We start from the raw sequence: 15,804 nt of genomic DNA on the forward strand, positions 1-15,804 counted from the left end.
ATGCAATAAATACACATAATACTTTTATTAAGAGGCAGAATGAAATGAGGGAAGAAGCACTATAAAAGATGCCGTTGGAAGCACGGTTCCACTACAAACAGAACACAATACATCTCCAGCACACACACATACATCTCCAGCACACACACAGGCATACACATAAATATAGGGAGATATTGACCAGGTGGCATAGGATTAGTATTTAGCGCCTGATAAGGCATATCCTGCAAATTCCTCAAAATTGTATTGATTCATGCATTATTTAATATATATATATTAATTGTATTTATTGCATAAATTGTACATCTATGTACTGTAAAGCGCTTTAGTTTGGCTTATTCTAGCGGTAAAGGGCGCTATATCAAAGGTTGTCTATTGACTTATTTATTTATTTAGTATTCTGTGTGAGAGAGACAATGATAAGCTAAGATAAAATCCGAGATGGTGAACGCAATGAGCAAAAGGAGAAGAAAAGCACTCTCAGATCGATAGTAGATATATGACAAAAATAGCATTGTTATCTTTTACAGCCGCTGTATGTTTAACTAATGTTAATTGACCCTTTTTCCATCTTATCATTCTTCTGCATTTTTTCTCGTTTGCTTGAAAAAATAGAAGGAGAATAAGACCAGGTGTTCCGGAAGGGTAGGCGTCGTCTGCTTCATTAACGACACCCATCATCTAAATCTAAGTCAAATTCAAGTAATGTCACACCCTCACATTCAGAACTCGGGTAGTGACAACAAACTTCAATGCACATTAATGAGAATTATCAAAACCATTGACCTTCAATATATAATCATTTCAATACATGCCTCTTGTGGTCATATTTATCATGCAGATGGTAAGTTTCCTTCTCTAACCAACCACTTACCTTCTTTGCATATATCCATGCAAAACATTTAACAATACATTCGTTTATTATTGGCTTCATTGCACACCAAAGTACCCAGTATGTACATCCTACCATAACGCCAGAGGCTGTGTTCGTGCCATATTACTAATCATCAGTGGTTTGGATACCAACCCAGGCCGTAAGAAGCACAGTTTCCTTGTTGTGTATGTAGCAAGACGTGTAAATGGAGTCAGAGAGCACTTGCCTGCGCAGAATGTGACCAGTGGTTCCATGTGTTATGTATGGGTATGGATAGTTCAACATATGAACACCTTGGGAATACATCAGTCTCCTGGTATTGTACTACGTGCAATAAGCCGAATCATAACACCACAGTATATGACACTCTACTGACATGCACCAAATCATATTCAGTGTTATAGGGATCATTTCATCTCCTGGACCCCTGACAACACTGGTGTCATCGATACTCGACACGGCACTTTTTGGATAGCCCAAGGACAGCATCATCCCCTAAGCCCAAAACAAACAACAAAGCTAGAGACGCACGAAAGACAAACACACACAAAAACATCAGTATACTTTTCGTCAACTTCCAAAGCATCAAAAACAAAGTAATTCTTCGAGTTCTCCTCGAGTCTGCTAACCCTGACAAACCAGTCAATGTTCTCATCAGAGTTTATACCTGATACTTATGATGTCAAACGCAGATATCGGGACACCGACGACCATGGTGGGATACTCATTGCTTCCAAGAAGGACCTCATTACATCAGAGATCCATGTGAGCAAAGATGCAGAGCTAATGAGTATTAAGGTGGATTCCCGAAACAGAGGTGCCTGATTGTTACGACATACTATAGGCCCCCGAACAGACACGATGATATGTACATGGACACTACAGTCAGAGACAACACTGAGGTAAGGAACCAACGCAAGGGCTCAGTGTTCATTCTAGGTGGAGATTTTAATCTTCCTGACATCCAATGGCCTTCTCGCCAAATGTGAAAGACCAAATCATTAACATGGCAGATGACCTCTCCCTCATCCAGACGGTAGATTTCCACACAAGGAAGGAACACATACTCGACCTGATGTTCACTTCACAACCATCACTCGTAGATAGATGTAAGTGCTTAACCACCTTAGGTAAAAGTGACCATGACATTGTCTTACTAGACACGATGATAACATTGCGGCGTCGTAAACCAACACGCAGGAAAATATACATATGGGATAGAGCAGACAAGGACTCCATCAAAGTTGACGTCTAGTAAAAGCACCAACCCCTTGGCCAACAGACATATATCTAGACTTTCACGAAGAAAACAACGAGCCCACAAGAGGGCCAAAAGACCAAAACACACCAGAGACTGGGAGAGATACAAGGAATTACAGGCAGAGACACAACGGGAAGTTAGACATGCACACGACAAATACATGGATTGGCGGTGACATGCGAGGAAATCCTAAAAGACTCTGGTCTTACCTGAAGAGCCGCAAACAGGACACCACCGGGGTAGCACCACTTAAGCATACTACTGGATTGCTACACAATGATGCTTCAACCAAAGCTGAGATCCTGAACACGCAGTTCCAGTCCGTCTATACTAGGGAGGATATTTCACACACCCCTAGCCAATGCGTACCCCCACCCCCTATGCAAGACATCAGGATTGACCAGAGAGGGTCCACAGATTGCTGAAGGGACTAAATCCCCATAAAGCAACAGGTCCGGACATGGTTCCAGCAACCGTCTGGGACCCATACACCAAACAACAAATAAGATAAATTCAGAAGGTCCAGCGGAGGGCAGCAAGATTCGTAAAAAACAACTACAGTGATAACACTCTTGGAGCGGTTACCAAGCATGACACAACAACTCTGATGGGAGAGCTTGGCAACCAGACCTGCGAAGAGCCGACTGACCATGATGTTTCAGATCACCCATGGACTAGTTGACGTCCCACATGAACACCTAGAGGTAGGAGACAGTCGCACCCAAGGTTCCAAGAAATGTCGTGAATTTGCAGCATCCAAAGATGCATACAGGCACTCATTTTAGCATTTAAGCCAGTCTTGTTCCCATGTTCCTGTTTGGTCTATGTATCTGTATCTGTAGAGCTACGAAGAAAGGATCAATTCTGGTAAATGATTCTTCGGGAGAGAGGCTGGTTACTCTAGTAGTAATGTGTGAGAGCGTCTTTGAAACCCCGAACTGTCTCTGCGCGTATCACATTCTCATCAAGCTGGTTCCAATCAAGAATAGTTCGTAGAAAGAATGTTTGAATTGGTTTGATTTAGCAATAGTTTTACTAATGAAGCAGTTACACTTGTCACACTTTTTTCGACAATATTTGTATACTGAAAGTCTGAGTATTTAGTGGCTCGGATTTGGCGTTTAGCTTTGGTCGGGATTAAGAAATCTGACAAGGTGATTGTCGGTGCCATACCCCTGGTTAGCATCATTGAACGGTTTAGCTTGCATATGTGCTGTAAGGTTGGTAGACCCAACTCTTGGAGCATGGCGGTGACACACGTACCTTCTGTTTGGCTTCTATAGTCCTGAAATATTTCCAATGAGCTTATATATTTTTTTAAATAAGGATCCCAGACGACTCAGTGAAGTATATTCTAGGGTGGATCTGACCAGGGCGATGAAGGCTATTCTTTTGCACTCTAATGGGCGATGTTTCAGGTTTCTCCTTAAGAATCCGAGGGTAGAGGGTTTGCCTTTTTATTTACTTTGGGTATAACTTAAGTCGTCTGTGACTTGTAAGTAGGAGCTTGACTTGTTGTAAGATGGTGTTGTTCAATTGGTAAAGATGGGTTGTCGTATACTAATGATGAAGCACTTTTTCGCATTGAACTTCATGCCCCATTCTGCTGTAGTAATGGTCACTTTCCGATTTTATTTGACGATATAAAAGACAGTTGTCGGCAAATTGCCGAACTTCGGTTGATACTCTGTCAGGTAAGTCGTTTATATGATATAAGAACATGAGTGGCCCTAATACCGTTCCCTGGGGTTCTCCGGATTATTTTACGTGCACACTCTTGGAATGTCTTCGTCTTAGAAATGAGGAAAGCTTCGTCTTAGAAATGAGGAAAGCCAGTTATGAATATTTCAATCAATGCCGTATGCAGCTATCTTGAGCAGTAGTTTATCATGAGGGACAGTGTCGAATGCCTTGCTGAAGTCCAAAATTAATATCTTTATAAGTTTTTCTTATTCGTTTCGTTACTTTATGTGATTCCGCAAAATCACTTGTGTTGTGGACTGTTATGGTTTTCCCGTAAGTTATATTTACCGGGCACATTGGCGCGATGTAAAGTGAAAGTCAGAGCTGAACGAATTTAAAAACAAAGGTGAGCCAATTAAGATGATCCTGTCTGTCAGAATCGATAAAGATGTATTTGTTTCTGCTGAAAACAATATACTTTCTACTGCGCCCTTTCTCGGTGCTTAATCTGGGATATTGGATTACTCAGTTTATTTTAGACCCGGTCATGTTTTATGCGTGATTGCGTCATTTTATGAATGAATTATCTAAGAAATTGATATTCATGTAAACTTATACTTACGTATATTATTGTTTATGTTCATATAACAAAGATAACATAGAAATTAACACTTATTTGTCAATTTCTAGAACTTGTTATTGTTACCCGAGTTCCCTCCCCTTTCCTTTCTTTGACTTTCTACTATCAACATTCAGTGTTCTAAAAACTCGTTTTAAAAACGTTCTTTAAGTTTTCTGGGGACCTTGGTCTCTACAAAGTTCTCTTCACCCTTTATGGTTTGCCAGCAACTAACCTATTCGTTTACTGGTATTTTTGGTATAACAGAATATGTCAACATCACAGGGACCTGAGAATTTGTTGCAGCTGTACATGTATATATGTAGACCTAAACTAAGGTGGTCAGAGTAATTTTACATATTTCAGGGGTTTTAATCGAATTTCGGTAAAATACCACCCTATGCTTATATATATGAGGTTGACGTCAGCCTCGTGGCAAAACATAGTATTGCTTAGCTGTTTATTTTTGAGGAAAAATTGGCTGCGCTGCCAGCCAATCACACCATGGGTCTCGGTATGTGGCCGACATCAACCTCATGAATATACAAAAAGTGGCTCTATAACTGCGAAAAAAAAACCTTCCCTATTTGGAAATGGTGTGTTTTTTGGAGGAAACAGATCATGTTAGCGGAAAGAGATTCAATACATTTTTACGTGCGTATAGGAGGTTTTTAAAAGAAAAATTAACTTTCCAATGGTACTAAGCATTTTTTCGTACATCAACATGTGTTGTTTTTTGTGCAAGGAAGTTAGCTTTCCTCCCTTCTCGTATGTTTACAAGCATTAGTATAGGGGTGGCATTTTTTTATAAGTATATGTAGCTTATAATTTCAGTTTATTCTTATCATGGAATCAAAACTAAATAGTAAATTATGAGTTGAAATGCATTATATTCATGTACAAGGAACTGGAAGGATTATCAGTGGTCTGATGCCACATAGTAGATCCAGAGAAGTTCCGTGTCAGTTGGCTTCAGGAAATTCTTTTGGAACATAGTACTTTCCAACTTTTTGAAATTGCCATGGGAGATATTCTGCTTGCTCAAAATTGAAAACATAAAATAGATGTGTATATATGTAACAGGAAAGAGAGAAAATGAATGACCACACCAGGATTTGAACCTGGAACCCTCCAAAATCTAGATGGACACTCTACCAATGGAGATACCTTGTCGTTGGCAATCAACCCTGTCCAGTTTTGCTACATACCCAGAGGGGAGAAAATTCTAAATTGGCAACTTATGAGTTGGTCTTTGAGATGAACTTATTGAAAATTGGACTTAAATTAAGCAAATTTGTTGTATGAAAATATTAAATTTAATGGTCCAAAATCGCCAGTCACCCTCCAAAATAGGGAGAGTTGGCAAGATGTTGGTTTTGTGCTCTATGAAATTGTACCGTAACTTGTACTCGACTGATCAAAACTTCTTTTTCAATAAGAATGTTGCATCATCAATCTATTTCAAGGAGTTTATCATTATTCATAAAGAAAAAACATATCTGCAGAAAATGTCTTGATGCTTAGACTCATGAGTGATGACGAATTACTTGGGCTAAATTGATTAAAACAACTCCCAATGCCAAACTATTTCTGTCATAATTCATGATAAAACTTGGAAAGAATTTCCCCACAATGAAGATAAGTTTATGTCCTACCATTTCTTCAGGAACAGCAATACTGACTGGCGAAGTGCAAGTTTTGCCTATCTTGATGATTGATGATGTGGTATGTGTTGTCTAATTTTTAGTCTCACGTCGCTCCCGCAATGTCGGACAGTGACAGTAGTGATGAGAACACACCAGTGAAGAAAACAAACCCAAACAGGCGTCCCCGGGGACTTGCCAGCAGACTTAAATTGCAAAACTCAGAAATTCCCAGTGACTTGACTGCTCAAGAGACAGCTATATATTCCACCCAAGTGAACAAATGTTTCAGCTCCAAATCGGGTTCAATTCCACTAAATCATGAATTAATCACAAATCAAGTCTCAAATGGTTCAGGTAAGGATTTCATTATTGTTTATAACCAAAAGACAATCGGTTTCTATTTCAAAACTAATGTTGAAGTTTAAAACAGTTAAAATTTCAAGCCTGAGAAGATGAAATGTTCAATGAGGGGCAAAATATCAAAGTTTACCAGTATTAAAGATATTTAAATTCAGATGGAAGTACTAAAAAGCTGTTGCGAATTCATAATAAAATATTCATGATTTACAGATGTAGAAAAGAGTGAAATCATTATCAAACATTTATGACATACAGATGTAGAAAAGAGTGAAATCATGATAAAATATTTATGATGTACAGATGTAGAAGAAGAGACAGGTTCAATTTTGTCCTGTAAACAAAGAAAGATATCTACAAGGCAGACACGACATGTGGATGATGACCTCTTTATTCTTGATGAAGATGATCTGATATGGTAATATTGTATGTCCGACATCAATGTTAAAGAATTTCTTAAGACAAATGTGTAAACAAATAAAATAAATGAATTTGAGCGATACCTTTTCACACTGTAGTCCATTTATAAAAGAGGGGTGTGATTTGAGAGCAATTTTCTTATTGCCATATTCCTTGAATACCAATACATGATTAATGAATTATTATATATGGGAAAAAAATGAAAATCAAACTGATTCAGTACAAGTAAGTTTTAAATATAATACCAAAGATGATCAACTTGTTCTTGCAAGTAACGGTATGGGTGGACATAAAATGACGACTAAGTATGGGAGACATAAAGTAACTGATTGACTCTGAATATCCCCCATTTACAGCACTTCCCCTAGCACAACAACCCCTGTTGTACCGTTGAAATCACCCTCGCCTCCACCAGGACCCCCATCACCCCCAAGGGCCATGGTACATGCAGAACAAGCCAGAAGAAAACCAAGGATGACTAAGGCTGTGAAAGAAGCCCTGTGGTAAATTTTTGCAATCGACTCAATTTGATCAGAATTCAATTCCACAAATTCATTTATTTATCCAGCATCAGTTTTTGTATGCTACGTGTTGTAATTTTCAGTCAACTCCTTATCCAACCATTAAGTACTGTTACCGAATTTTAACTTGTCTGTGAACTGTGTAACGTTTCAGTCCTTGATCATCCGTTAATATGTGCTGTGTAAAATTGACTTTATATTAAATTTGTAAAATTTCCGTTGTAAAATAGCGATAAATATTGTGGTGTTATAAATATGACCTCCATCTTGGTTCCTACCAGAAAAGAATCCACTGGAATGGTAGGTAGTAATAAAATGTGCTTATATTCAGAAAATGAAAATACTTTGATCTCAGTAGGATAGAGTCTGCTGCCAAAAGGTAACATTTGGTATGCACAAGGGGTAATAACTTTCCAAAATGTAGTGAAACTGTGTAATATTAGACAATCCAGGTTTTTTTCTAATTTTTATCTGCTGGATAAACAAACTGCTCAGTAATGAAGCGGACATAAACTCCGTCCCATCACCAATATTAAGTATTAAGTGGTCGTTATGGTAAATGTCTGGTACACACACTTAAGTATTTACATAAATATACAATTAATAACGTGTTTATAAGCAATCATACAAGAAAAAAGTAGAAAAATGTCGGAATTGCGTTGAGTATCCCATTCAAAATGGCGCGCAAGCTTGTTGTCAAGAGTGACGTCATTAGAATATGGCGCTCATTATTACGCTTCTGATTCTTCTGATTCCTACCCTTTTTTAATGCATTACATTTTTCATGTTTTATGCTTTAAAAATGCAATAAATAGAAAATTTAATGGTGTCTTCAGTAATAACAATTTTTTTTCACGAGTGCGCACGAGTGAAAAATATCAAAATATTAGCCACACTCGTGAAATATATTTGGTATTACTGAAAACACCATTAAATATCCTCTATATATTACAGCAACCTGTCACAAACAAAGACGCAGCTCCATGTGAACCGTTCCACGGAGAGTGAGCTTAACACCAGTGATGTTACGATCTGTACAGACACAGAGGATGATGTACTGATGCTCAAGGTCAAACATGGGACAGACACATATAGACTCCCTGTCATGGAGGTAACTGAAGCATTGGAAATTTCATCAGTCATTGAATTACGTCATAAATATCTGTCCAACCACTGAATTTACTGTAATGTGTTACAATTTATACCTACTGGACATATATGTGTTTTGATGGTGCTGATGAAACAAGTTTTCCTAGAGGATTAATTGTCACATGTTAAACAAAAATAGTGCATGTCACACCGACGTAAAAAGTGATGTTGCAATCACTGATTTGTTTTGAAATTACTTTGTTTTCAACAGATATTTTATCATTTCAGAATGATTTCTTCAAACAAATATTGACAAACTTATCACAAAGACTTGAGGTAGCTGAGAGCCAGATTTTATTAATACATAATGATGTGACAATCTCTCCTGGAGACACACCTAGAAGTCTGGGGTTAACGACAGCAGACATTATAGGTAAGTTAAATGATCTCTGCTGGAGACACCCAGACATCTGGGGTTAACGACCGCTGACATTATAGGTAAGTTAAATGGTCTCTGCTGGAGACACCCAGACGTATGGGGTTAACGACCGCTGACATTATAGGTAGGTTAAATGATCTCTGCTGGAGACACCCAGACGTATGGGGTTAACGACCGCTGACATTATAGGTAAGTTAAATGATCTCTGCTGGAGACACCCAGACGTCTGGGGTTAACGACCGCTGACATTATAGGTAAGTTAAATGATCTCTGCTGGAGACACCCAGACGTCTGGGGGTAACAACAGCAGACATTATAGGGAAGTTAAATGATCTCTGCTGGAGACCCCCAGACGTCTGGGGTTAACAACAGCAGCCATTATAGGTAAGTTAAATGATCTCTGCTGGAGACTCCCAGACGTCTGGGGTTAACGACCGCTGACATTATAGGTAGGTTAAATGATCTCTGCTGGAGACACCCAGACGTCTGGGGGTAACAACAGCAGACATTATAGGTAAGTAAAATGTACTCTGCTGGAGACACCCAGACGTCTGGGGGTAACAACAGCAGACATTATAGGTAAGTTAAATGATCTCTGCTGAAGACTCGCCCAGAAGTCTGGGGTTAACGATGGCAGACATTATAGGTAACTTCAATGATCTCTGCTGGAGACACCCAGACGTCTGGGGTTAACAACAGCAGACATTATAGGTAAGTTAAATGATCTCTGCTGAAGACATGCCCAGAAGTCTGGGGTTAACGACCGCTGACATTATAGGTAAGTTAAATTATCTCTGTTGAAGACACGCACAGACGTCTGGGGTTAACAACAGCAGACATTATAGGTAAGTTAAATGATCTCTGCTGGAGACACCCAGACGTCTGGGGTTAACAACAGCAGACATTATAGGTAAGTTAAATGATCTCTGCTGGAGACACCCAGACGTCTGGGGTTAACAACAGCAGACATTATAGGTAAGTTAAATGATCTCTGCTGAAGACACGCCCAGAAGTCTGGGGTTAACGACGGCAGACATTATAGGTAAGTTAAATTATCTCTGCTGAAAACACGCCCAGAAGTCTGGAGTTAACAACGTCAGACATTATAGGTAAGTTAAATTATCTCTGTTGAAGACATGCCCAGACGTCTAGAGTTAACAACAGCAGACATTATAGGTAAGTTAATTGATCTCTGCTGAAGACATGCCCCGAAGTCTGGAGTTAAAAACGGCAGACATTACGTCTAGAGTTAACAACAGCAGACATTAGAGGTAAGGGAAATGATCTCTGCTGAAGACACGCCCAGAAGTCTGGGGTTAACGACGGCTGACATTATAGGTAAGTTAAATTATCTCTGCTGAAAACACGCCCAGAAGTCTGTAGTTAACAACGTCAGACATTATAGGTAAGTTAAATTATCTCTGCTGAAGACATGCCCAGACGTCTGGAGTTAAAAACGGCAGACATTATAGGTAAGTTAAATGATCTCTGCTGGAGACACCCAGAAGTCTGGGGTTAACACAGCAGACATTATAGGTAAGTTAAATGATGTCTGCTGAAGACACGCCCAGACGTCTAGAGTTAACAACATCAGACATTATAGGTAAGTTAAATTATCTCTGTTGAAAACACGCCCAGACGTCTAGAGTTAACAACATCAGACATTATAGGTAAGTTAAATTATCTCTGCTGAAGACATGCCCAGACGTCTGGAGTTAAAAACGGCAGACATTATAGGTAAGTTAAATGATCTCGCCCAGACGTCTGGGGTTAACAACAGCATACATTATAGGTAAGTTAAATTATCTCTGTTGAAGACGGTTAACGACCGCTGACATTATAGGTAAGTTAAATTATCTCTGTTGAAAACACGCCCAGACGTCTAGAGTTAACAACATCAGACATTATAGGTAAGTTAAATTATCTCTGCTGAAGACACGCCCAGAAGTCTGGATTTAACAACGTCAGACGTTATAGGTAAGTTAAATTATCTCTGTTGAAGACACGCACAGACGTCTGGGGTTAACAACAGCAGACATTATAGGTAAGTTAAATGATCTCTGTTGAAGACACGCCCAGACGTCTAGAGTTAACAACGGCAGACATTAGAGGTAAGTTAAATTATCTCTGTTGAAGACGGTTAACGACCGCTGACATTATAGGTAAGTTAAATGATATCTCCTGGAGACAAGCCCAGAAGTCTGGAGTTAACAACCCCTGAAATTATAGGTAAGTTAAATTATCTCTGCTGAAAACACGCCCAGAAGTCTGTAGTTAACAACGTCAGACATTATAGGTAAGTTAAATTATCTCTGTTGAAGACGGTTAACGACCGCTGACATTATAGGTAAGTTAAATTATCTCTGCTGAAAACACGGCCAGAAGTCTGGAGTTAACAACGTCAGACATTATAGGGTAAGTTAAATTATCTCTGTTGAAGACACGCCAAGACGTCTGGGGTTAACAACAGCAGACATTATAGGTAAGTTAATTGATCTCTGCTGAAGACATGCCCAGACGTCTAGAGTTAACAACAGCAGACATTAGAGGTAAGTTAAATTATCTCTGCTGAAGACATGCCCAGACGTCTGGAGTTAAAAACGGCAGACATTATAGGTAAGTTAAATGATCTCGCCCAGACGTCTGGGGTTAACAACAGCAGACATTATAGGTAAGTTAATTGATCTCTGCTGAAGACATGCCCCGAAGTCTGGAGTTAAAAACGGCAGACATTATAGGTAAGTTAAATGATCTCGCCCAGACGTCTGGGGTTAACAACAGCATACATTATAGGTAAGTTAAATTATCTCTGTTGAAAACACGCCCAGACGTCTAGAGTTAACAACATCAGACATTATAGGTAAGTTAAATTATCTCTGTTGAAGACGGTTAACGACCGCTGACATTATAGGTAAGTTAAATGATATCTACTGGAGACAAGCCCAGAAGTCTGGAGTTAACAACCCCTGAAATTATAGGTAAGTTATAGGTAAGTTAAATGATCTCTGCTGAAGACACGCCCAGACGTCTAGAGTTAACAACAGCAGACATTATAGGTAACTTTAATGATCTCTGCTGAAGACACATCCAGAAGTCTGCAGTAAACAACCGCTGACATTATAGGTAAGTTAAATGATATCTGCTGGAGACAAGCCCAGAAGTCTGTAGTTAACAACCCCTGAAATTATAGTTAAGTTAAATTATCTCTGCTGAAGTCATGCCCAGACGTCTAGAGTTAACAAAAGCAGACATTATAGGTAAGTTACTTGATCTCTGCTGAAAACACGCCCAGAAGTCTGGAGTTAACAACCCCTGAAATTATAGGTAAGTTAAATTATCTCTGCTGAAGACATGCCCAGACGTCTAGAGTTAACAACAGCAGACATTATAGGTAAGTTAATTGATCTCTGCTGAAAACACGCCCAGAAGTCTGGAGTTAACAACGTCAGACATTATAGGTAAGTTAATTGATCTCTGCTGAAGACATGCCCAGAAGTCTGGAGTTAAAAACGGCAGACATTATAGGTAAGTTAAATGATCTCTGCTAAAGACAATCCCAGAAGCCAATGAAAATGCATGTTACAAGCAAGATTAAATTATAAATAATAAAATGAAAACCCATTTGAACCATAATGTATACCGAGAAACTTGATTCTAGATATTTTACCCTTCACTGGTAAAATCCATATTCAACCAGCATAAATTTTTCTCCACAAATGTAATTTCTATTTATGGTTTGCTATGTACCGATATTCGATGAAAGCAAAGAAGGCATATACAAGATGACACCATTTTATTCTGTCTCATTGATTAAACCATAATAACATGGAAGTTGATGATAATGACTCTGTGTTACTATTTTAAGAAACTTAAAGCTAATATTTTCTTTAGGATGGCCTTTCAATTGTAACATCACGATGCTCTCTGCCAAATGCAGAACTTGGGTCTCGTGACAAAAGTTTCCCTGGACTACAATAGCAGTTTGAAAATACCGTGTTCAAGCTACCCTATAGTTTTGGTGTACAACTGATGACATGTGATGTCAAATCAATCGGACTTTTCATATATATCAAATTATTATTCTTTGTTTGTAAGAGTTCAAAGGAGCTGAATATCTTATGTGTGTGTTGTATGTAATTTCCAGTACTCTTTTAACTAATGATGCTGTACCTTTGCCAGGATTTTAAGTCACCAGTGATAAGAGGTCCTGGCTGATGACGTCGACCAACATCGTATTCCAGACTGAATATGTGTGGTATTTGTTTTTCAGACTGTCACATCAACAGAGAAGAGTGGACGGCACCTGCGACAGACTTCAATGACAGTCTGGACGACATTAACCGTATCACACTTTATATACAGATCAGAAACGACCGCCACAAAATGGAGTTCAAGCTGGACAAGGTCAGTGTCAAGATGTAAAGGTCAAAAGTATCTGTGGAAACTCTAGATCCCTATCCAATTATATATGGCCTATTGGAAATTGATTCTCATAAAAAAATCCTTCTTGGTGTTGAAACTTAAGTTGCCCTTCCTAATACAGAGCAGCATTAGTCTAAAGTTGAGTCTTCAGAATGGCAGTATTTACAGTAGGTTTATTAGGTCACCTGAGACAAAGTCTCAAGTGACCTATTGCGATCGCCTTTTGTCCGTCCTCCATCATGCGTCGTCTGTCCGTAAACAATTTACATTTTCAACTTCTTCTCCGAAACCCCTGAACCAATTTCAATGAAATTTTGCAGAAACCTCCATGGCCAAAAGTCAGCCAAAATTGTGAATTATATGGTCCCCAGCCCCCAGGGGCCTGAGGGGCGGGGCCAAAAAGGGTCAAATTGACTAAAATTTCAAAAATCTTCTTCTCAATACCCAGATATGGTAAAATAAAATACTCTTCAAAGATGGAATGTTCTTAAGGTGCTTTACCAAAATTGTGAATTTCATGACCCTGGGGTACTTTGGATATTACATGTTGATGATTTGAAATTTTGAGCCAGCCCTACCCCCAAGGGCTGTAGGCTTTTTTTAGAATCAGAGGTGCTAGTTTCAAATACTTTTCAGTCTTAAATCTGTACGCTAGATATTGAATAAGGTGATTTTATTGTTTTTTTGTCACTTTGAATAATATTTCTGTCCATGTTTTAAAAACAAAAATCAACTCTCTGTATAAATACATCAGAACTCAGGTGCCCATGGGCCTCTTGCTTCTTATCTTGTAACATTTTTATTTCTCTTTTTTATTTAAGACATCACCTTTGGATGGGCTGATTCATCAATATGCAACAAAAACCGGCAAAGATCCTTCAAATTTAAGACTTATGTTTGATGGTGAAAGTGTTGACTTAAGAGACTCAGCAGATAACTTAGAAATAGAGGACGGCTACACGTTAGATCTGATCCAAGTGATGTGATATTAAATGAGTCAAAAAGACATTTTCTTGAAGCTATAGACTAATACAGGGACACCCAGGATTGCCTCATTCGTGTTATAACTTCTCAAACAGCCACCGTGACTACCTCAGCTGAACAGACAGCTTATTGAAGGCTCATTGTTTTCATCCTGTAACAATGTGTTACTCCATTGTTGACAATTTGTGAAGGAGTGTTCAATCTAAATGGTGCCTGTGGTTGTGTAAAAGGAGTGGTTTTCACAGAGGAAACCGTACCCATGACTGATCATGGGCTCTTTGGGTCTTGAATTTGAATGGTGGAAGTTTGGCAAATGAACATACAAAGTTATATGAAATCAGCTGATTTGATAAAAAAAACTAGTAACAAGTGTATACTTATCTTATGTGTATAAAGGGGTATATTACAATGTGTTCACACTACTGTAAACTTTCCGCTACATATTCTATGAACACTACTCCGGCAGCATGGCAAAATACCTGACCTATTGTGTTACTACTGAGTTGTCCCTGTAAATAATCTTACATTCTACTTCTTCAGCCACACTAGACTGCCAAAAACATTGACATTCATATTTAATTTAGAGATCTTGTTCCAAAAAATATTACTACCTGCTACGAAAGAGGACAGTTTTAATCTGAAGTCTTTACTTCTGACTGACAATATACCATAACTCACATTTATCGTATATACCAAACATGGTATAATTAATGACAGTTGTCAGTCCCTATGCACAAATTACTTTCACTGCTATTTGTTACTAATGAATTACCAATGTAAATATTGTGGCACGGTAAGATCTTTGTCACTTTTACTATACATACATTGTACATGTATTGCTAACATTACCATCTACAGAAAATGTTGTGGCACGGTAAGATCTTTGTCACTTTTACTATACATACATTGTACATGTATTGCTAACGTTACCATCTACAGAAAATGTTGTGGTACGGTAAGATCTTTGTCACTTTTACTATATACATTGTACATGTATTACTAACGTTACCATCTACAGAAAATGTTGTGGCACGTTTAGAGTTTTGTGCCCAATGAAGGGATGTGATGTCTATGCGACTAGATACAATTAAGTGTAATATGTATGTTATCCTACGACCTATAAGTCTAAAATTGAATACTCATCTCACAATGAAATTCACCGATTACATCAACATAGGAATTCTGTACAATACTACTATTCACATTGAACTTGTTTTAAAAAAGTTGCTTACACATATGCCTAAGTAGCATGTCCTTCGGCGTGAATTTTCTAAAAACCATTTCTTCTGGTAAAAAGAAGAGGCCTAGGGTTGTATTTGGCCTGTTACATGCTAGGATGAAGGGCTATCGAAAGTGTTAACTTTTTACAAAGTTTACAGGGGTCAAATATCTTAAAATCTTCTTTTAAGTCCTAAATCCCTAAAGTGGTGACAATTAGCATGCAGCTTTATAACATAAGCTTACCAAGTGGACATACTATTCTATTCTA

The 15,804-nt window shown here is 38.5% G+C and overlaps 1 protein-coding gene across 1 annotated transcript; it reads left to right on the plus strand.

The window, feature by feature from the left end:
* Positions 1-4,136: 4,136 nt before the first annotated feature.
* On the plus strand, positions 4,137-15,397 carry LOC110458564 (NFATC2-interacting protein-like). Its single transcript, XM_021510320.1, has 8 exons — positions 4,137-4,224; positions 6,185-6,437; positions 6,744-6,858; positions 7,217-7,363; positions 8,336-8,492; positions 8,759-8,903; positions 13,180-13,313; positions 14,153-15,397. Exons 2-8 carry the CDS (start codon positions 6,203-6,205, stop codon positions 14,315-14,317), a joined length of 1,098 nt encoding a protein of 365 aa, XP_021365995.1. The 5' UTR covers positions 4,137-4,224; positions 6,185-6,202; the 3' UTR covers positions 14,318-15,397.
* Positions 15,398-15,804: the final 407 nt, after the last annotated feature.

This window comes from Mizuhopecten yessoensis, unplaced genomic scaffold, assembly GCF_002113885.1.
Source record: "Mizuhopecten yessoensis strain PY_sf001 unplaced genomic scaffold, ASM211388v2 scaffold9651, whole genome shotgun sequence".
NCBI lineage: Eukaryota > Metazoa > Mollusca > Bivalvia > Pectinida > Pectinidae > Mizuhopecten > Mizuhopecten yessoensis.

Bases quoted from the DNA above. Each gene is read 5' to 3' on its own strand.
- LOC110458564 (XM_021510320.1), top strand. From the start codon at position 6,203: ATGTCGGACAGTGACAGTAGTGATGAGAACACACCAGTGAAGAAAACA. The intron at 7,364-8,335 runs GTAAATTTTTGC...TATATATTACAG, and splicing joins GCTGTGAAAGAAGCCCTGTG to CAACCTGTCACAAACAAAGA. The intron at 8,493-8,758 runs GTAACTGAAGCA...TTATCATTTCAG, and splicing joins ATAGACTCCCTGTCATGGAG to AATGATTTCTTCAAACAAAT.